General features: G+C 49.2%; 4 protein-coding genes across 7 annotated transcripts in view; 3 read left to right on the top strand and 1 right to left on the bottom strand.

The window, feature by feature from the left end:
* Positions 1–653, top strand: part of SELENBP1 (selenium binding protein 1) — a gene marked incomplete in the record, with an annotated part of 14,698 nt that extends 14,045 nt beyond the window's left edge. Inside the window, 1 exon segment of the mRNA XM_072428566.1 lies at positions 180–653. Coding sequence (XP_072284667.1) covers positions 180–342 — 163 coding nt within the window.
* A 1,176-nt stretch (positions 654–1,829) lies between these two features.
* RFX5 (regulatory factor X5) lies at positions 1,830–8,165 on the top strand. 2 transcript variants are annotated; one of them, XM_072428564.1, is made up of 10 exons: positions 1,830–1,951; positions 2,342–2,476; positions 3,706–3,739; positions 3,922–4,004; positions 4,648–4,767; positions 4,885–5,001; positions 5,201–5,282; positions 6,328–6,526; positions 6,611–6,714; positions 6,899–8,165. In XM_072428564.1, the coding sequence occupies exons 2-10, from the start codon at positions 2,361–2,363 to the stop codon at positions 7,832–7,834; spliced, it is 1,791 nt and encodes a 596-aa protein (XP_072284665.1). In that variant the 5' UTR covers positions 1,830–1,951; positions 2,342–2,360; the 3' UTR covers positions 7,835–8,165. The 2 variants fall into 2 exon arrangements, with proteins under 2 accessions (XP_072284665.1, XP_072284666.1); XM_072428565.1 differs by lacking the exon at positions 1,830–1,951 and having other exon boundaries at positions 1,967–2,476; positions 6,614–6,714.
* A 1,644-nt stretch (positions 8,166–9,809) lies between these two features.
* Positions 9,810–11,820, top strand: SNAPIN (SNAP associated protein). The gene is made up of 4 exons (XM_072428568.1): positions 9,810–9,963; positions 10,787–10,833; positions 10,947–11,065; positions 11,146–11,820. Exons 1-4 carry the CDS (start codon positions 9,836–9,838, stop codon positions 11,248–11,250), a joined length of 399 nt encoding a protein of 132 aa, XP_072284669.1. The 5' UTR covers positions 9,810–9,835; the 3' UTR covers positions 11,251–11,820.
* Positions 11,821–17,538: 5,718 nt separating this feature from the next.
* LOC140341919 (mothers against decapentaplegic homolog 4-like) overlaps positions 17,539–22,443 on the bottom strand; it is a 10,910-nt gene continuing 6,005 nt past the window's right edge. For all 3 annotated transcript variants that reach the window (XM_072427863.1, XM_072427862.1, XM_072427864.1), the window contains exons 3-12: positions 21,545–21,719; positions 21,443–21,463; positions 21,129–21,353; positions 20,226–20,381; positions 20,039–20,140; positions 19,608–19,661; positions 19,342–19,525; positions 19,091–19,259; positions 18,873–19,011; positions 17,539–18,713 (exon numbers count right to left, since the gene is read on the bottom strand). In XM_072427863.1, the coding sequence (XP_072283964.1) occupies positions 18,502–18,713; positions 18,873–19,011; positions 19,091–19,259; positions 19,342–19,525; positions 19,608–19,661; positions 20,039–20,140; positions 20,226–20,381; positions 21,129–21,353; positions 21,443–21,463; positions 21,545–21,719 (1,437 nt within the window). In that variant the 3' untranslated portion in view covers positions 17,539–18,501. The remainder of the gene's footprint in view (positions 18,714–18,872; positions 19,012–19,090; positions 19,260–19,341; positions 19,526–19,607; positions 19,662–20,038; positions 20,141–20,225; positions 20,382–21,128; positions 21,354–21,442; positions 21,464–21,544; positions 21,720–22,443) is intronic.

Raw genomic sequence — 22,443 nt, 5'->3', positions numbered from 1 at the left:
CCATTTACCTATCCTCTTCCACCTCTACCCCTCACCCCACCCCTTCCATTTACCTATCCTCCTCCTTCTTCCCCCTTTTACACACTTATACTCTCTTCCCATTGGTCAGTCCTCCTCCCCCCTCTGCCCCCAGCCTTTGGTCCTTCCCTGACCCCCTGAATTTCCCTTCTCCCCCCCAGGGAAGGTGCAGTCATGATGCAGATTGATGTAAACACGAAGAAGGGGGGTCTCTGCCTGAATGAGAATTTCCTGGTGGATTTCGGCAAGGAGCCGGAGGGTCCGGTGTTGGCCCACGAATGTCGCTATGAGGGAGGAGACTGCAGCTCCGACATCTGGATCTGACCTTGCCCCTACCTGTGTCCCCGATATATATCATTCCCTGAATGTGTCACCCGCCCCATCTACAATCACATTTCACTCATAGGTGGAGTCAGGTGGGCATTGCTCCACTTCAATCCCTGATTCACCAGCTCCAGGTCTGAGCTCTGCTAAGAGTTATACTTAACCACGCCCCCCAAAATATGATTGGTGTTCTTTTAATTACTGCTCCTCCCACAATACCTCCACCTGCTGATCTCTGAGCAATGATTTGTGTTCGGTGTGCGATTATTATGTCCTGGATAATCTGAAATAAAGAGCCACTCCCCCCATAACCGAGTACACTTATTCATTTCTGGGAGGATTATAATTACACATAGTGACGGGGTCACTCCACCTAAAACTGACTTGTCTAAGTTCGCCACCCATATGATGCCCCCTAATGAGGGGTTTCCACCACCCCTGCTGTGTGTTTCATACTAAGGGTGACCCCACCTCCACCTGCAATATCATTTCTGGGTTGAGTGTGGGCCCCCATCTAATAAAGGAACAATAATCGATGGAGCTAAGAAAAAAAACCTCATGATTCTAAAACTGATCAACCCAGAATGAACAGGAGGTATGATGGAAAATTACTGGCCACGCCCCCAAGGGTTGCTTTATGCTCCGCCCCTGCACAGTAGGCCACTAGTCAGCAGCAGAATTTGCCCCTGGCAGGGAATGTAGGGCACTTCTGAAATACTATGAGGGTGACTCTCCTGCCGCATGCGGAACTCCTCTGTGAACCGGCCTATCCTGATTGGTTGGTAGGATTCAGACCCCGCCCCACCCTCCAGGTAAGCTCCTATTGCAGCTGAAATTATCCCACTGACTGGCCTCCTGCTAAGAGGGGGCCAAGCAATCAGTCCTAGAATGAGGGGGAACAGAGACCCCCTCAAAATATAGTCCAATCAGGAGGTTGGGGGCGGGGCTGTGACCAGGCTCTATTGTCAATGGGAGAATTGTGAGGTACCCTACCAGCTGTGTGACCCAAAACCTACTGAGCAGAACTGAAAACCTCCCGGCAGGACACACTCCATGCTGACCAGCTGCAAATTCTCATCTGCCTGCCTCCAAACAGCAAAATGTACCCCAAGCCTGGGGATCAGCCAAAGGCTGGGCCCAGGAGCTCACAATCTAGAGGGAATACAAAACACCATCCCAACACTCAAAGAGGAGCAACAAACTCTGCCAGGGCATGCTGGTACTACTGGTACTCTGTAGGGATATTTTTATTATTCTCTGAGGAATCCAATGGAGGAATGTTAGGACTTATAGTTCTCTAGCTGTGGGCCCAATAATTGGTGTGTTTCCCTTTAAGGGAGGGGCGTGTCCTCCTTACTCCACCGTCCGCCAACCACCCTTGAATGTTGTGACACGGCACAGCCATACCTGTTTGGCGCCCTCACCGCTTCGACCAATGGTGGCTGAGTTACCAGGCAGAGGTCGTACAACTGGCCAATCGGCGTGCTCGAATTTTGTGTTTCCGGGGAAAACTGACGCTTCTAGCCAATGTGAATTCTGGCTGATGTAAGGGGTGGTGGCGGAGACGGCCAATCAGAAAAGCGAAGAGTGCGGAGGCTCCGGAGCGGCGGTAGGTGAATCCCGGGAATGGCGCCACTGGCCGGGGGGTCACTGGGAGAGCCTTGCTGCCCCTACACGCCCACATGTGGGCGGGACTACCTGATAGCTCGCAAACCCCGCCCCCTCCTGGGCTGACGGCGAGCTAGGGGGCTCAGGAACAGCCTCAGAGCCTGGGTGGCCCGCAGAGTGATGTGGGGTGATAATGATCCACCGGAAACGGGGTGACTTCACCCATGGGGGTCACCGGGCACAAGGGAACATGAGCCATGGGGTGACATCACCCATATTTGTACAGCCCTGAGCTTGGGGTGGAATGCTCTGTAATTGGGGGTTGCTAGGGGTAACACTGAGGACACGTGTGTGCAGTAACCTCTGACCCCTGACACTATGACCCCGGCAGGTCCGGCACGCGGGAGGGGATGGCGGAGGACGCGCTCTATGAAAAGATCCCAAAAAAGGGCGGACTGACGGCCAGCGACCCCCCGGAGGAGACGGAGCCCATCAACCTGCTGCAGAAACTGCGCAGCCGCATCACGTGAGACCCCCTATGTTATATATATACACCCAGAGGCTCCTCCCCCAGATACTCCTCTCCCATAGACTCCTCCCACCCATATATACCACCCCAGAGGAAACGGAGCCCATCAACCTCCTGCAGAAACTGTGCATCGGCATCACGTGAGACCCCCCCATCATATATATATATATATATATATATTCACCCAGAGGCTCCTCCCCCAGAGACTCCTCCCACCCACATACCCCTCCCCTAGACTCCTCCCACCCATTTATACTACCCCAGAGGAAACGGAGCCCATCAACCTCCTGCAGAAACTGCGCAGCCGCATCACATGTGACCCCCCCCCCTATCTTAAATATACACCCAGAGGCTCTTTCCCCATAGACTCCTCCCACCCATATACCCCTCCCACCCATATATACCACCCCAGCCCACCATCCTCCTGTAGAAATTGCACAGCCGCATCATGTGAGATCCCCCCCCCCCATCTTATATATATACACCCAGAGGCCCTCCCACTAATACAAACTCCTCCCACCCATATACCCCTCTCCCATAGACTCCTCCCACCAATAGAAACCTTTCCCCAAAACTCCTCTCATCTTATAGTTACCCCTCCTCAGACTCCTCCCTTCCTATATATACCCCCAGACACTTCTCCCACTCAAATATTCCCCTTGAGACTCTTCCCACCAATATATAGCCCCTCAGAGACTCCTCCCATCATATATATATTCCTATATCAAATATTCCCATCCCTTTTATACCTCCACTGGGACCCCTCCTGTCCAATATATAACCCCAAGAGTCCTCTCATCCCACATGAAGCCCCCTGAGATTCCTCCCATTGTATATATACCCCCATAGACCCCTCTCATTTTTTATATACTCCCCTGAGACTCCTCTCATTTAATATATATGCCCCCACCTGAAACTCCTCCCATCTTGTATAGTCTCTCGCATCCTATAAATATCCCCCTTGGGACATCCTTTATATACCTCCCGGAGACTCCTTCCAACCTTAAACCCTCCCCTATGTCCCCTCTGTGACAGCTCTGGGCCTCTGAGCTAGCATTCGTATTGCATAGTAGCACCTCCAGTGGTCTGGTGGTGTCATGGCATGGAAGGGGCGGAGCCTGGCCTAGGAACTGACAGTCTGTTCTCTTATTGGCAGCCGCTTGCATTTACATTTTTCTGTTTGTTGGTCTGATATTTGTTTTCTGATCACTTTACTTCCTCCACAGAAAAGCCGTACAGACAAAAGTGGACAGTATCCTGGTACGTCACCCTACTGTGACCCCTGACCCCTGTGTGACCCTACATGACCCCGACTCTGCTGACCTCTCCAAGTTTGTGTTGTATGTCTCTGTGACCCCCGAACTGGACCTAAACCCCCCTTTCCTCATGACCTGTCCTCCATCTCCTGTACTTCCTCTGACATTGTTCTTGTCACCCTGCAGGGGGACGTCCAGAAGTTGTCAGACTATGACAAGCTGTACCTCTATCTCCAGCTACCGCCCGGGCCCAGTGGCCCCGACAAAAGGTATCACCACCCCACTACCCTGGGAAAACCTTTTACCCAATATATTAATATTTACACTCCATCATGTTTGTACTTGAAGCCTTGATAGTTGTCACCCTGTGATGTGTCTGATCTAATGGTGGCAACAAATGGCTGTGCGTGTTCTATCACTTGATGGACGAATGTTCAAGTGAAGAAGACATGGCTAAACATACACATGTATTGCTATATATCAGGTGTAATGCCAGATTCGCCCACCAGGTAGCGTTGTGGTCATTTTTTTTACAATATGAATTGATAGCAGTGAATAAATATGAACACAGCACCACCTAGTGGACAGATGGAGAATGACACTTGCTATTAAACCACTGTGTCTGTACATCCCATGCTTATTTATTACCTTTTGAATAAATTCGCTCATCTTAGTTCACACAAAACAGTCCACAAAGGACAATTTACCATGCCAGTTGATCAAGAATGTACGCAATGATGTGTACCAGCCCTTCAGTGTGCATCATATTATAAGAATAATGTGAAGAAGAGGGAAATACATGACAGGTGCTCTTTTGAGATGGATTGTGCAGTCTGTGAGCCCCTTTTGGAGCTGGGCATAGTGCCAGTCCTGACTGTTTTGTGATAATCGTCCTATGTCCTCTCCATTCAGTCTGGATGTCGGCTGCGTGGCCACAGCGGAACACATGCACGCCTGTACGTGGATACGGAACCACCTGGAGGAGCACACTGACACCTGCCTGCCCAAACAGGACGTGTACGACGCCTATAAGTAAGTAGGGCAAATAATAAGGGGGGCGGGGGGTGGTAACTGTGACCGGGCCAATCCAATAGGAAAGGGTTGGATGAATGGCACCCCATGCTCACAGCGCCATCTTTCTCTCTGCAGGCGCTACTGCGATAATCTCTGCGGACGGCCGCTCAGTGTGGCCAACTTTGGAAAGATCATCCGAGAGATTTTCCCCAATATCAAGGCCAGGAGGCTGGGGGGCCGAGGACAGTCCAAATATCCTTTTATGTGTGAAAGGGGGGAGAAGACCAACCCCAACAAGAACTGGAAATGGGGCGTACCATGTGTGTAATGGGGGGAGGGGGGATTTCCTTGCACACTGCTGACTTCCTGCACTCAATTCTCCAATAGGAATTGTTCAATATAAGAAGGTGTCAGAATCTCTCTGTGGTATTGTCTCCTTAACTAAAGAAACGTATTGCTACAGCGGCCTGCGGAGGAAGAGTATGGTGAGCATGCCTCCCCTGCCCAGCCTGGACCTGAAGATGACCGAGAGTGTAAGAGTACATATGCAAGTCTGTGTCCACCTACCTCACTCCTCCTCATTGGCTCCTCCTACTTTCACCCATTTCACTGACATTTCCTGCACTCGCCTCTGTACTTTATACTCCTCGCTCATCTTTTCTTCCTCTTCTCGCTCCTCCTACCTGCACCCCATTGGCTCCTCCTACTTTCACCTATGTCGTTTGCTGCACTCACCTCTCTGCTTCATACTCCTCGCTCTTTCCTTGCTCATTTTTTTCTTCATCCTCGCTGCTTCTCTGTCTTCCTCACTCCTCCATGCTTATTGCTCTTTCATTCTCCTCTCTCCTTCCCTTTCCATCCTCTTTCTACACCTTCCCCGTCCTTCTCTTTCCACTTCCTCCGTTATCGTCTTCACTTCTTCTTTTTCTTTTTCCACCTTCTTTGCTCCTCACTTCTCTCCACCAATTCATTTCTTCTCTTCCCCTCCTCATTCATTGTTCCTCCCCCCCCCCCCGTTCCTTCTTTCCCCCCCACTCACTCATTCTCTGCCCTCACTCCCCTCACTCATCCTTCCTCCTCACCCTTTAGGTTTCATTCCCCCTCACTCATCGTTCCCCCTCACTCATTGTTCCTCCCCCTCACTCATCGTCCCTTCTTCCCCCCCCCACTCATTTTTCCTTCCCGCCTCACTCATTTTTCCTTCCCGCCCCTCTCATTTTTCCTTCCTCCCCACTCATCATTATTTCTTTCCCCCCCACTCACTCGTTCCTTCTTTCCCCCCCACTCACTCGTTCCTTCTTTCCCCCCCACTCACTCATTCTTTCTTCCCCCCTCACTCCCCTCACTCATCCTTCCTCCCCCCCTTTAGGTTTCATTCCCCCTCACTCATTGCTCTTCCCCCTCACTCACTCATCGTTCCCCCTCACTCATCGTTCCTCCCCCCCACTCATTATTTCTTTCTCCCCCACTCACTCGTTCCTTGTTTCCCCCCCACTCTCTCGTTCCTTCTTTCCCCCTCACTCACTCATCGTTTCTTCCCCCTCACTCATTGTTCTTTCCTCCGCTCTTATTTGCCAGTCCGAGCTGACAGATCTGGTCCAATCATATAACAACGATGTGATCAACGCCTCCTGCGCTCTGATCTGTAACTGGGCGGAAAAGATTCTAAAGAGATCGTTCAACAACGTGGTGGAGGTGGCCCAGTTCCTGATCCAGCAGCACATCATTAACCCCCGCAGCGCCAACGCTGAGCTGGTCCTATCCATGGTTCTGTCAGGTGAGAATATGCACCGCGCATGCCTCTCCCAAGTGCCACGACCCTCAATATTCACTCCTCGTTCTCCATTCCTTGTCTCCGAAGCAGAAAATTCCCAGAGCGGAGGACAGAAACTACAGAAGCAGCTGGCAGAGGCGCCGGGGACAAAGAGGCCGCCGTCTCCTGATAACAGCACGGCAGACAGTAAGGTGAGTGCGGGGCAGGAGGGGTAAATATTTGCTGGTGCTCCTCCATGTCCAGTTAATGGAGGTGGAGAATTGGCACTGGAAGTGAAAAAGCTGAGACAAGTAGTCGACATTTGTGGTACGGGTCGCAAGTTTGTGAAATGTTCCGGAGGTTTTGTGGTAATTGTATTCTCAATTTTATTTCCAGAACAAGAAGACGCCACCCAACACGAACCCCGTTAGCCCCCCACAGGTGAAGAAACGCCCCCCCGAGCCACAGAAGGCGGCCAGCAGCCCCCAGGTGGATGCCTTGGTTGCCAAGCTTCCAGTCCTCCGCCCTCGTCTCCCCACAGAAGACAAATTCCTCAGTTCCAGCCCTCCGGTCCGATTCAATGCCCCCGTCCTGGCTTCCAATATTATCCCGGGGCACCTAAAGGTGTCACCTCTGCCGTTTGCTGCCGTTACTCCGGGGGTGCCGCTGGCGGTGACTGCCGGGGTGAATGGGACGGGATTGGTCCCTCAGCCAGTGACCCAGCCGGTCATTAGTATGATCCTTCCCGATGTGGTGAACTTGGAATCGCACACCATGCCCAAAGCAAACCAGAACGGCATTAAAGAGTTGGCGGGGGGCTCAGCCGATGGCAAAGCGGCCAAACGGCTGGCAGCTTCCTGCGAGGAGGGGCATTCAAAGAGGAAGCGGGGCCGCCCACGAAAGGTGGACAGTATGCTTAATCCCGGCAAAGGGGCCTCACCCGCTGCAAAAATTGTTGCAGAGAACCCCAACGTGACACAAATTAAGGACAATGCCCAGAACCCCATTGGCTCTGCAGTCCCGCAGGCTGCTGTTACCCAAAAAAATGACTCCACAGCACCCCCTACAGCTGGAGAACAGATCCTGAACAGTCAGAATGAGGTGCTGGAGGAGGTGCAGCTCACCGCTCCCTCACCTCACCCCTCTGAGACTCGGGAAACCCAGCCCACTGAGGCCCGGAAATTGGAAATTGGGCCGAACCAGGTCAGCGTCATCCAAGATGGCCGACAGAGCCTGGTACAGTGGAGTGTACGGACATCAGACCAGAGGGGTAGCAGAGAGGAAACTTGCACGCAGGCCGAATCGGAATGGAATCCGGTCCGAGTTGACTGACTTTTTCCTTCCCCCTCGCATGCCAGTCCTACAATCTTCCCTCCCCACCCCACCTCCCCTCCCCCTGGCCAGCCGCCAAGGACCCTGCGCCCAGATGGACATCTGCTGATTCGCCGGGGGGGGGGATCGGTTGCAGGAAAACAGCCATAGCCCCGCCCCCTCCATGTATAACAGGTGACATATCAATAGATCTCCAGATCCCATCATTATCAGATTTCTACCAGCGGAGCGTAACGGACTCGGTGACACCCCCAGCCTACACCCCCACCCCCCAATTGTTTGTATCATTTGTCAGCCGTTCACACTTCGATAAATGGAAATTTCTTATGAATCCAGTGTGGGTGGAGTCTTTATTGGGTCCCCTCCTGGGATACAACCGGGTCAAGGGCCCAATGCCTGCTGTAAAGGTTTTGGACCTCTGGGTTTTATAGCCACCTGACCTGCAGGTACTCACCCTGTGCTTCTAGGTATGGGGAGCATGTGACTCCACCCATGTGACAGCTCTCAGTTCCAGCAGCCAATCACTAAGCATGATCTAACTGCTCCCCCTAGTGTCCGACACCTGCCAGTACTGGATATTCTGTTGTCGAGCAATCTGAGTTGTTTCATTTAAAATTATTTGTGGTAATGTACAGAACCAAAATTAGAGAAAAGTTGTCTCTGTCCAAATATTTATGGATCTAACTATTTTTTCCTGAATGACCATGGTGGGGCGCTTTATACTTAAAGAGGCCCTGTCACCACCTTAGCAAACTACAAGCAGGAATGGTACCGGGTATTGGTACTTACAGGTATGATTCCTGCTGCAGTCATGTGACTCTGATCTGACAAATCAACTCTTCTAGGAGTACTGGACAGCCGTGTGACAACCCTCCCCCAATCACATTACAACCAATGGGTGCTAAGCCCTGACAATGGGATGAGGGGGATCTGGGTGCCTGTCAGTATGACATGGAGTGTGAGGAGTCAGAGTCACTGCAGAGTTGACAGGGTCTCTTTAATCAGTAAAAATTGGTTTTATATAAAGGGGAGAGCCTCTGTGCCCTCCATTGGTTTTTAAGGGGTTATCCCCCTTTTCCCTCACCAGCGGGGACACAAAGACCCCAATACCCTGGAAGGGTGTATAAGGATATCTGCAGGTGCCCCTCGGTGACCCCCGTTAATTAAGTCACATTATCTGATTCTGGAGCAGCCTTAACTCCTTCAGGTCCACCATGGTCATGCTGCTTCACCAGGGCCAATGACGCAGCCATGGCACCTCCTGTGTCCCTACCCTGTATGGGGGCACAATAAGGGGGGGCAATACATTAGGGGATATTCTGTATGGGGATATACTATATCAGGGGCATCATTCAGAGGATGTACTGCATGGGGTGGGGCATAACTTTTGTAGGTAGAAAAAAGAGGAACTTTTTTAGACACACCTCTGACACGCCCTCTTGTCTTGCCACGCCCCTGCAGAGCAAGCATTAAAAACTGGTTAAACCAAAGTGATTTTTCACATTTTTTCTTTTTTGATATTATCAATGGAAGTTTTAGAGTATAAATAACTTTTATCAGGTGAATAATATTTTATAGATTATAATGTTAATAAATATATTCAATATTTTCACCCAGAAGAAGGGACCACTAGGGAAGAATGAGGGGCTGAGATCTAGTATAGGGCCATCCCTCCATACCGGGGTCAGTCAGGGCATTCTATGGGGTATTCTGCCTGTGGGGGTATTGATGTTGTGTTTTCGGGGTAATTATACCGAGCTGGAGGTGGAATCCCGGTTCCTTGTCACTAGGGTAAACATTTCTAGTATTTGTGGTCCAAATGTGTCCCCAGCTCAGTCAGTGCTGTCAGGGAGCGGCGGCCATTTTGTCGTAGCCCGCAGATTACAAGCAGTGTGAGGGAAAGGGTTTTGGGAAGATGGCGGCGGGGACATAGAATAACTCGTCCTCTATTGCTCTGAAAACTCTTCTTCTCAGAGTGCGGGGGTGGGACGGTGCGGTGTGATGTCACTTCCGATCCGGTGTAAGATGGCGGTTCCGGTGTCTCCCGGGCGGGATGTGTTTGCGGAGGGTTTGTTGGAGCTGCTGAAGCCTGCCGTACAGCAGCTGGACTGCCATGTGCATGCCGTGCGGTGAGGGGGCCGGGCTGGGGACGACTCCACCCTGTGAGGGGAAAATAAGGCCCCGCCCATATGTACGAGGCCCCACCCACTTTGTGTTGTGAGGGAATCCATGTATGTCCCCACCCCCCACCCTGTACGTGAGGGGCCCCATATGTGACTCCTCCCACCACCCTGTATCTGAGGGACCCTAAATATGATTCCTCCCACCACCCTGTACCTGAGGGGCCCCATATGTGGCGCCACCCACCACCCTGTACCTGAGGGCCCCATATGTGACTCCACCCACCACCCTGTACCTGAGGGGCCCCATATGTGACTCCGCCCACCACTGTGTACCTGAGCAGCTCCATATATCTCTCCACCCACTATTCTGTACCAGAGGGGCCCAATATATGACTTCATCGTAAATTCTGTACCTGTAGGGCCCCTACATGATTTAGCCCCTTGGCTGTCCTCCCTGCACCCCTCAGTCCTGAAGGGACCCCAGATTCTGCACATTCCTAAATGGGGTCCTTGAGTTCCCAAATCCTCCTCTCTCCCCTTTCACCCCCCAGTGGCCCCCAATATAGTGAATGGTCCTCTGACCCCCCTCTGTATATTCAGAACCCCCTAACTGCCCCTTAATTTCCTGGGGCTCACCCTTATTCTGCCCCCCCCCATGTTGCACCCTATATGTGCAGTGCCCCTCCCAGGTCTCCATTACTGTGCCCCATTGGTAAGATTTACCTCACTTCCTGCCTGGTGACACCCTGACCCGATGGAAGTCAATGGGACAGATAGTGAGGAGTTGAGGGTTTCCATTTTATTGTCCCTTGTCTCCTTTTCTTTGCAGGGAGAGTCAGGTGGACCTGCGGGAACACATTGACAACCTTGCCTCAGGTAAGTGCCCGGAGGATGATGGGGATTGGTTAGGGATTATTTCTAATGGTCACATGACCGCCCCTATATGGCCTTTCTCTCCTCGCTCATCCTACGTTTGTGTGTTCCTCCAGAACTCTGCAAGATCAACGAGGACCAGAAGGTGGCGCTGGACCTGGACCCGTACGTGAAGAAGCTGCTGAATGCCCGGCGTCGGGTGGTCCTGGTGAACAACATCCTGCAGAACGCACAGGTGAGGGAATGCCCCCGTCACATGACACAGACACCTTGTCCGCCATCTTTGCCTGACTGGCGATTTTCCTGTTGTCACAGGAACGTCTGAGGCGCCTGAATCACAGCGTGGCCAAGGAGACGGCGAGGAGGAGGGCCATGCTGGAATCGGGAGCCCACCATTCCCCCACCTCCCCCAACAAATGAGGCCGAGATGGGGGGGAACCTCTGGAGTTGAGCCATTTTTTGTTTTCTTGGAGACCCCGGCCAGCTCAGGTGCGCAGGCGTCCCGGCGTTACAACTTCCCAAACCACGATCAGCTCAATAAAAATAATAAAAGGGCGCCAAGTGCCAAAAAAACGCTTGAGAGAGACTGCAGCTAAGAGAACCACCTTCCATCGTGATGCATGACTTCATTCCAATAAAGGGGCCCCCCGGATGCAGGTGAGACAGGCCCCTCCCCCATCTGTACACATGGTGCTATGGCCTCGTTCCCGTACTCGCGCTCTGTGTAGTCATGTGACCAGGGTTCACGCCTTTACTCGTCTATATGTGGGCGGGGCGAACGTTCATTATCAGTTTGGGGTTTGCCGAGGAGCTCTGCGTCCCAGCATGCACTGTGCCGGCCCTGCGTTTTGCAGATCACCGGCCTGCTGTCTGTACAGAGTGAATCCAGTTCTCGGTGAATCTTTTTTTTTTTTTTCATTGTAATGTGAATGTTAGCTTTGTAATTCCTGCTCTGACGCGAATGTATCAATAAATATTATCAGCGACAAACGCAGACTGATTTTTTTTCCGCAATGCTGAATGTGCAGGATAAGCTTTGTGTATTGCAGCTCACCTGTCCTGCATTCATCTTCCTGCCAGTAACACTTCCTGTCCTGGGGTGACAACTACGTTATCTGTGAGTACAATGTTGTCACCCTGGGACAGGACTACAGAGCACCTCTCCTTATTTCCATCACATGCGGGGGCTGTGCTGTCCACATGTTAGCTGGGAGTCCTGATAACATTGAGATATCTGCTCATAGGAAGTGACATAGGAAATCTGGCAGGATCAACAGGCATTTTCTGTATTCAGACAGGTAGGTTGTCATGGGGCGGGTAGGCTGCTGTTCATAGTTGAGGGGTGGGTAGGTTGCTGTGGGACGACGGGTGGGTAGCAGTAGGGTTGGTTGCTGTAGGACAGGTAGGTTGCTGTGGGACAGGTAGGCTGCAATATATGGGATTTGTGATCTTGCTTTCACACAGGACTTTCTTCCCCATCCATAGAGGGGCACAGACTTCTAATACCTCCGGGTTATACTGCCACCTTCAGGAGGACTGGGGGATCAATACATTCTCTTCAGACAGCCTTGAACTTCAAAAGCTGAATCCTGACTCCGCCAGACACAACCTAGAAGGGCCCCATTTTAGCTTTGGTTATTGGTGGATCATTACCGCTGTTCCTGGCTTGTTTCTGAAGCCCCATTGGTCAGTAGCCCGGTTAGACAATAGCAGTGGAACGACCTCTGTAAGTCATTGGGTGCCCTTTTTAAATTCCCCACCGAACCATCATGGAAGGGGTTGGTTGGCCATGCTGAGATACTGATCACTGGCTTCATCCTGAAATGACCACGCCCACGGTGCTCTTTCCCACCAATCACACCTTCATGTTCTGTGTTTTGCCCTGTGGACCTTCAACCAACCTCCTGCCCAACCACAGTGACCTGGTTACCCTCGGTGAAGTCTTTGGATCTTCCTGTGTGTGGTACCCAGACTGCCAATGTTTAGATTGTCTCAGAGGTTTAGAAGTTCTGAGTCTTCTCAACTTAGGGGCCCCATTCTGTGTTCCCACTGCTTTAGGCAGAAAGACATCTGAGAGTTGTTTAATCTCGGGGGACCTTGGCCCTTTGTCAGTAACCCCTCGTACTCCCCCAACATTTCTGCTCAGCCTTGCAGATTGGAATTGGAGTCTCTGGTGCTTGGACTGTGCTGAGCCACCGAGGACTGTTGCGGCTCACCTCTCTCCAAAGGTATTTGCACCAATTTACCAGCATGGGTCCCCAAATACAGCCTTGCACCCCTCCTTTCCATGACAGGGAAACCCCTCACTTGACGTAAGCTGATTACACATGTACCTTGTATATTTTTGGGGTTAGTAGCCCCTCCCTCGGTTTTTGGTGCTTTTGGAATTCCCATTTGGTCCATTCATGGAAAGCTATTTGAGGGGTGAAAGGCCATATTCAGGGACCCAAACTGAAGGGCCACAATTTCATTGCTGACATTCTAACATCCTCATTGTGGTATGCCCAGCCATTCCCTGTTGTTCTATTCTTGAAGGAGAACCACAGTCCCGGGGCTTCTGGTTGGTGTCGGGGGGTACTCGGCTATGTTAGACGCCATGGCTGGTTCATCGTTGGGCACTTGAAGGTCACCAATGGCTCCTTGCTGATTGATGTGATGATTGAGGCCCCCGCAAGCAGCTTTGACCGGAACATTTCCTCTGCTGACCCCAGTTTAATTTGCAGAATGTCTAACCTCCTCTCCTGATTTAGATGTACAATTCTCTGGTCCCCTACATGGTCCTTTGGGTCCCTGGTGGGCCCTTCCCTCACACCCTAAGGAAGGTCTCTTTCTTACCCGCTTTCCTCCAGGATTGATCAGGCCGGTCCTAGTCCTGCATAGTCCTACTCAGCCATCATCTTCATCCATTATGACTTCCATGGGTGTTGGTGGCTCAGGAGATGCCCGGAGTTTAGGTCCTGAAATGTTATCCTTGGATGACTAAGACTTTGCTGACAAGGTGTCACCATCTGAGGGCCCGTGGTGCTGCATTCCTTTTGGACTCAATGGCTCTCTGTACTTTTTGCTTGGACTTGAGTCACATTGGTGCCCGTAGGGTTGGTACCTGGGACCTGAGCCCTGTCTATGTCACTTTCTTAGTATTAACCTGTTTCTGACTCTGATTTCAATGTGTATGAAGTTTAAATCCTTTTCTTGGAGTCCATTAGGAGCATAATTCCTGTCCCTCGGGTGACATGCTGTTGGGGTATTTTAAGGGTAATTCTTGTATGCTATTATCTATTCCTCCTGCAGGTGGCAGTATATTCTGAAGGCTTTTAATGGTAAGAAAGAATCTGTTTACGGGTGTGCTGCAGGAAGGACCTGATTTATCTTAGCATTAGATGTGTGTTTGAAGTTCTGGCTGTGGATTTGCTGTTTGTTCCTGTCTTAAATTGAGCGGGCAGGTTGGGTTATAGAGTGTTAGCCGTGGCTCAAAGAGAGAACCTGTCGTCATGATTTCTGTCCCAGGTATCTCATTATAGCCATCCCACCAGTCAGTGCGCATTGCATGGTTGGGCACCAGGAGCGTTATACCCAGCCATTGAGGTTTGACCCCATTGATTGGATTGTTCATCTTCTCCATTTTATTGGCTGGCCAGCCTACATTCCCTACTTATTGGTGACATGTCCTGGCAGAGAAGCTGATCTTGGCTATGATATAATTTGAGGATTCTGAAGTATGATGGATGAGCACATTGGTATGTGAGAGGTGGAGATGGCTCAGAGGTAAGTCCTCTCGCTGCTGCTCGTTGGGATCGTGAGATCAAATCCCAGAGCCAACATCTCTGCTTCCTGGTGACCCCGCAAAGGTTGCCTCTCCTCTAAGAAGTAAAGGTGCTGCGCTCTCCCTGGGATCCAAGCAGCTTCAGGGACACCGCAGGTACACAAAGTATCCCCAAATATACCAGAGGGTAGCAAGATGAGTCCCAGGGTGATCTGAGGGGAGTAAGGTGTACAACACTTCATGTTATAAAATTTTTTTAACGACCACAGTCCCCATGCATTTCTAGCTCCTGGATGGCAACTTACAACTCTCCTTGATGCAATCCCCTATTACCTTTTGTAATGCAGACCCACCATCCCAGGGCATGTCTGGGATCAACTAGGTGAATCATTCACAGATGAGGGAACATCTGTGATGACACCACTGCCTGAAACACCAGAGGTGAGGTGACCAGACCAGGGATCCGAACCCTCAAGCCCATCGTGACTGCAGCCCTCATAGCAGGTAGTGAGTCTTCTGAGCCATCTTCTCCTCACACAGAGTTTAGAGCCCGTCCTCCTATTTCTCCAGGATGAGGAGAGGCAGAAATAAAACATAGTAAAGGTATGGCTCGAACACATGGCCACCACCTTACCATCCAGAGCACTTACCTCCCAGCTAACTGCTCTCAATAGATTTCAGCCATCTGCTAGCCCAGGATAATGCGATTGTCCTATTTTTCTGGGACAATAACTGGCAGATGGATACACCTCACAGACAGAGGACTTACCTCTCCGCCATTGCTTTCACCCCTGAAGACACAGGCTCATCCCCTAGATGTTTAAAGCAATGGTTTCAAACTCACTGCACCCCCTCTATATCTGGAGGAACTACCTCTCAGCCATTGTGTTATCTCTGTGCTCATCTTCCATTTCCTCAGCACAAGGACCGGCCAAGCTGGAACTAGCAGGGGATCGATCTTACGACTCCAGGTTTACTAAACAGATAATTTAAACAATGAGCTGTTTCTCCAGAGAGGTTGCTGCTTTTTAAAAAAAAAATAAAACAAGAACATAATTTGTAATCCAAGAAATGAATAGAAGATAATAAAACATCAAATACAAACCTTATGTGATGAGTGAATTGTGTGTACGCCAGTGATAAGTGAATTGGAGCTATTTGTAGGTAGAGGTCACTGTGGATGGACAACGGAATGTACACCTAGCTGGGGACCAACTGTGATCTGTGGCGGTGGCACTGGAGATCATCAATGTCCCTGGCATCTGATATAGAACTGGCGACCCATACCATGAAAGGTTCTGTATTCCCTCATTGGGTTGGCAGCTAACAGAGCACCTCGTTCCCGTACACTGGGAGCACCAAAAACTCATTAGACTCAAGGAAAATGTCCCTAACATGATGCCACGTATCAGTTCATCAACCATTCAATGAGATAAGAATCCGGAACTACAAACCCTTCAGTGAGCTTTCCATTGACTTTGACCAGCCATGGCATTCTTCTGATTGATGGATTATCTGCACGTGTGTCAGAGAGCCAATCACAATGCAGGTTTAATAAATCATTGATTTCGGATAGATCTGTGCTGTATGATTCCTATCGTTGGACTATAAAGGGACAACAAATGCAAATACAAAGTTATGAGAAGATTGCCATGATTGGGTCTTTTTAACACCATCATGGAATCCAGTCCATGGCCTTCTACTTCTATTCACATGTTCATTTTACTGTAGCACTGCAGAGAGCCGTCTGAATACGGGAATACAAAGCGATCCCACCTAGAATTGGGGCAGGAGTATTACAGGAGCCACATATCCTATCTTTCCCTGCGGTACACCTCATTGGGACTCCACCATGCTCACAAGTCTATGGAATGCAGATTTGTGTCAGTTTGTAGGATGATGACAAATAAAGAGGAGGCTGAAAAAAAAAGTATGAATGTAGGAAGATGTGTAGAAGAGTGTTTTAAACATGTTTGATTCTTCTCAGCTGTATCCGTACTTTCCATATAACTTTATTGTAGGAACATTAGGGCCCCGCATGGAAATGCTTCGGGCTGTCTATAAGTGATTTGGAGCCATTTCTGTGACCAATAACAAGTCTTTGAGGTGCATGCTATCTCCGTCAAGCCGGTTTTCCAAATGTATAAACTTGGATGGTCCTGCAAAACCAACACCGACCCCAAGGATGGCTTGTTTTTTATTGGATCCTATTCTCTGACCTAGCACCAGGTGAAAGAATGAGATCAGCTACAGATGGGGCAATGATAGACGCCAGAGACGGAGATGCCGAATTATGAAACCTAAGAGGATTTCATGAGATGATTCTGTTTATCTACGACACATTTCTACAAATAGTTATAGAGAACCTGACTAACCAAAACTTCAGGACAGCTTAGCAGAGGGCATTAACCACTGGTAGATTTGGGAAGTTTCCCCTGGTGCCCTGGCCCAGTGGCATTCTGAGGATTAGGGTGTGACAGGTGTCACAGAAACAGGAAATGAGGGCAAACCTAACTAGATACATATATTCCAGGACAGAGGGGGATCAAAGTTACCCTCATTCAACATAAAGCGAGGATCAGAATATGACCTGCAAGGCATAAAATTGCACAATGCATTGAACTGCCATTGGAAGGTGAAGCTTGTGATTGCTCTATGAAGGTCAGACAGATTTTTTTTTTTTTAGAGGCTAACACAGTCATTTACAAGGGGAAACAAAAGGCAGGGGGCACCCCAGCTTTTATATTCCATCAGTGTCCCCTGCGAGTGATTTCCCATCACTTCCTGTTCTGTCTACCAATTCGTACAGGAAGTAAAGCAGAAATCTTATAGTTACTTGAAACATGGAAACATTTTGAACAGCGTTGATGTTACCAACATTTTGGGGTTTTTTTTGCCCAGATTTCTTACAAGCACACAAAACATAAATTTAGAGAAGACCACACTTTTATAAGCAACAATACATAAATATTTTATTTCGGATAAGTCAGTTTGAACGTGGAAACTTCTTTATATAAAATAAAAACGTCCACATTTCGTCCTCTGCTACTCTTCCTCCAATGCAATATTTGGTAAGTGTTTTTGGTACCAGTTTCATCGCAGCCCCCCAAACCCCCTAAAACCAAAACATAAAACCCTTTGGCCTCTTTTTACAGGCAGCATAAAAGTCCCTCGGCGGCATGGAAAGTGGGGGAGTCTGCAATTGAGGTAGCCCAAACTGTCCCGTAATGGAAATTACGTTTTTTATTTTTTGGAAGCGGTTAGTTTTGTTAGGTTTCTGCTGCAGTCATTGAAACTTTCTTGGGAATACACAATATGGCCAAAGGTTGTGGACCCTCAGTTCTGGGGTTTTCAACGAGGGGTCCTGGTAATCCTCCATCACACAAAGACATTGCAGACAGTTGTGCTTCTCCAGCCTTGTGGTCACAGCTTGGTGAAGACCCTTTTCTGTGCTCCGGGGTACAAAGGTAGCCTCATAAAGCTATAGTGTCACCAGATTGGTGTGGGGGAACTCGAGTGTCCTGCACAGAGCCCTGACCTCAACCCTACTGATGACTAAAACCCCTACTCAGATCTCTTCCAACATCAGTTTTGAACCTCACAAATGGTCCAAAATCTTCTGAAAGCCATCACCAAAAAAGGAGGGTTGGGGACAACTTTAAAATTATTGTCCATGGTTTAAGAATGTCTAAGAAGTTCAAAAGCAAGTTGGGGTCTACAAACTTTTGGCCATAGAGTGTCTACAACTTTGAAAACGGACCTCAGTTCTTGAGAAGTGCCCATTGCAGCCCAGATAATGAACTTCTAATAGTACGTTGTCAGTTTTGACTGCAGAAAACTCAGAAAAAAATCATGTGGTAGAAATGAATGGCTCCTACAATATACTGTCCATGCTTTACCAGCCTCTACTAATTGACTGTATTTGGGTCAGCCATTGGCAACGTATGGAGAACCTCATCAAGGAGCTGCAGGGCCCGATGCAGGTGAACTTCTATCCAACATGGAGTCTGCTTGATGCTGTGCCGTGGGTAGTCAGGGCCCCATCCTTTGACAAAGCTGAGACGCAGAATACAGAGACGGCGGAGATCATCCACGCCAATACCAGCCGCTGCTGACAAACCTATGAAGAGAATTGGACACATTAGGTACCCCAATGGTTCCACCCAATGCAGCCAAGCTTTCCAAGTAGGATCAACCATCACTAAGCAACGACTCAACTGAAATAAACCCCCCCATGTTGAAGTATCACCAACGGCTACTTGTGGTACTCAATACTTACTGACAGCAGGTGCAATTCCACCCACAGACCCAGCGCCAGGAATTGTACCGGCTACTGCGGCAGCTTGGGCTGCTGCTGCAGCCTGCGCCGTGGCTGCTTGTTGCTGCATCTGGCGGTGACATTGGCGCAAGTCAAACACCTGAAAAACATAACCCATGGATTTCGATTACTCAAAAGGCTCTGAAACAGATTTGAAGAGGTCAGGAAGGAGTGGTTACCTTGATATAGGCTCCGGGGTAAATTTTGTGCACGGCATCCCCTGGGGCACGGCCTGCCTCACGGTCCAGGTAGTAACTTTGTACAAAAACAGCGTGATCGCTAAGACAGCGCATCCAGACATCACCTTCCCCACGGCACTCCAACTGAACGCCTTTCCCGATGTGAAGTCTGGAACACAAAAAGTAAATTTCACCGCCCAATCCTGATGTATGACTTCATCACCTAAACCTTGGGTGTGCAGGCATCTCACCTGGCTCGCTCACTTGTGTCCGTACGGTGAACATTAGACAGCTGACCCAGGCAGAATCGGTCCCCTCCAGAAGGGTCTACATATCCATCCACCGTCACCACGGGGCAGTTTGATGGCACTTTGAAGATTTCTCCGACCTGGACGTCCATCTCGAAGTAAGCGACCGAACACCAGAACTCTGGACCTTTCAGAGGCAAGCAGTTTTTAGCAATTTATAACACATAACTTGGGAAATCTACCATACGTACAACCCAACAAACACATACCTGGGTGATTGGAAACAGGGTGCTGGTATTGAGGTGAGCTCTGATGGAGGGGCCCTGTGCAGAGAGAAAAAAAAAAAAGACACAACTTCAGGTTTCCTTGCATGTTAGAAGAGCTTGGTTGTTCTTAAAATATAGCACCAAATGTTCGTATGCCACTGAAAACCAAAAAATGAGATTTGGTTGGCAACTCCTTTTGTACATTTTAAGAATGCATTAATTATCCTAGACACTGCCACTTCCCATTACAGCAAATCTCTTCTGCTAGGTACGTGCTATCCCCAAACATTTAGATTGCAACCTAAAGGATTGGTCTAGAGCAGTTCAACAGTCTAATACCAAAGAGATGTGGTTGTTAATTGGCACTAAACCTATCCTGGTTCACATTAGACTTGGATGTTGGTTGCATCAAAAATCTACAATGTCGGACTTACAGTACTGGTTGGGATGGTGAAGTGGGGGTTGTTGGCTTCCTCGACCATTCGATTGTGGTGGATTGGGTGTATATGCGGCCGTACTGCTTCCTGTCCAGGTAGCTGCAGAATGGTATAAAGAGAAATTTTTAACAGACAACCACAAGTTAAGCCCCAAGGTTCTAAAACTTCCACCAGATCCACTTACTGTGGTAGGGCTGCTTGGGAGGCGATGGGTAACCATTACTCTGAGAGTTCTGAGTAGGAGTGGAAGGAGGAGATGTGGACACCATTTGCTGTTGAGGGGCTATTGGCATCAGGCTGTCGCCATGTGTGTGAGAAGAAAGAGCACAACCAGTATTTACTGCAAGAAAGAAGACATTATGGAGTGAGAAGAAAACCCCGACATGTCAAAAACCTCAACGTGACCAGTGATCTGGTGACCACAAATCACGTCACTACCATTGGAAAGATCCGCTGAATAATGTGATCTCTATAATCTGGGTCGGAAGATCTCAAAACTATTCTCAGAAGTGGTACTGGGAATCCAGTCTATTTTACGTGGCTCCAGGATTTCACACCACCTCTGTTCTGTAGGAGAATCCAAAATGATGCATTATTGAGTTGGAAGATAAGTTCGAGAAGCCACATGAGAACCACCCAGTTGTGTGTGAAGGTATCACTACCTCCATGTCCACATGGATACCTAGTTCATGGACCTTCAAAGAGCCCAAGATGAGGTTCAAGGATTTATAACTTTATCACTACCTTCTTCTGTTCTTCTAGGTATCTCGTTTATAGATAAAAGGCATCTAACCTTAGATTAGGTACCACCAGCAATGTAAGAAATGATACCACAACCTTTGTGATGTCCTGGGCGTCTGGTGACTAGAATCGTGACTTAACCCTTGATAAGGTCCCACCAGTGGTGTATAAAGGAATACCGTTACCTGTCTGTCCCCTTCACAGTACACAACCCTAGTGGAGGTCCCTTTGGTAATATATAAAACAATTTTACAACCTCCATTAGTCCTCCAGGATATGTGGAATTCGGAACATTCACACTGATGTTCCAACTGGAGGTAATGGAAAACGGAGGAGAGGGTCTTACCAGATGGCGACATGGGCATATTGGAGTACATGCCGACGGTCGTCTGAGGACTTTTGGGTAGTGTTATAGGTGGCAGAGATGGTCTATAGGTGTCGGAAGATGTCATTTGTGGTAAAGGAGGGCGTTTAACAGGTGGTTGGAGTTCCGGAGGTGTCGAGAGACACGAAGGAGCGTCCATATCACAATCATGAGAATATTCCTCTTTTACAGAGCGACACGGTGTGCCTGGAAAACACCAAAAACCAAAAACTCAGACAAACAGCTCCATGACAGACCAGAGAAAAAAGGAGAAAGAGAAGGAAGGCCGAATTCACCTGCACTCGGAATATTCAGACCTGTGAAAATAGAAACCAAAATTTAGTCAAATCTTATACAGTGGCCCACACATTCTCCTTACCAGTATAGCCGACACTTACCGATGCCAGGGGACACCACCCGCTCATAGTGGTACGGGTTCACACACACACTGTCATATTTCAGGTCAAAGGCGTACTGACAAAACTTCACGTGTTTTAGTTCGTTTTTGTGCAAGTCTGGCCAACGCCACAAGCGGGCATAAATGACGTGAGGGAAACCTTTTCTACCAGCAACCTATGGAAGAGAAAGATTTAGGTCCAAATTTTTTAAACAAATTAGTACTAAGTGGACGCGTCACATGATCAGCATAGCCGACCCAACCAGGAGATACCCGTGCCAAATCTTGCCAGTCTATGTGAATGGCCATCATAGGGCCTGGATGTGTGAAGATCTTTCATGAAAATAATTCAGTAACAAGTTTTCAGTGGCCAGTCATACTTCTACACATGTGATGGAGATGGAGGACACTTATTGGACCCCATGGCCTGATTATCCGATTATAACTTCACAGACATGAGCAAAGATCATTCAGCCAATAGAAACCAGCCCAAAAAAACATCTTTAGTAACATTCATCTGCCAAGAAATATTATTTTCATCTTATGAGATCGATCAAACATCAATACAAAAGAAGACGTCTTCTCATCTATGGGCGGATTCTGTGTAGGGAGACGGAGAAATGGCCACGGATAAATATCGCCATCGTACACGTGTGCCTATCCTGTACCCCGGACTGGGATTCATATTAACTCTATGGAGCCACAACATGAAGGGGACACAATATGGAGGAATTTGTAGCAGAATTAGGGGAAGAGGTTCTGCAGCAGCTCAGCAGACTGACAGGCGGAGGGGGGGGGGAGGGGGTCTGCTGGTTTCTCCTGAACTGTTTATATGAGACTTGAAGTGAGACTCCCTCCCCCTCCCATCCTCTCCCCAGAGGTCTTCAGTGCAGACAAAAC

Source organism: Pyxicephalus adspersus, chromosome 12 (genome assembly GCF_032062135.1).
Source record: "Pyxicephalus adspersus chromosome 12, UCB_Pads_2.0, whole genome shotgun sequence".
Classification (NCBI taxonomy): domain Eukaryota; kingdom Metazoa; phylum Chordata; class Amphibia; order Anura; family Pyxicephalidae; genus Pyxicephalus; species Pyxicephalus adspersus.
This window is presented reverse-complemented; position numbering and strand designations above follow the sequence as displayed.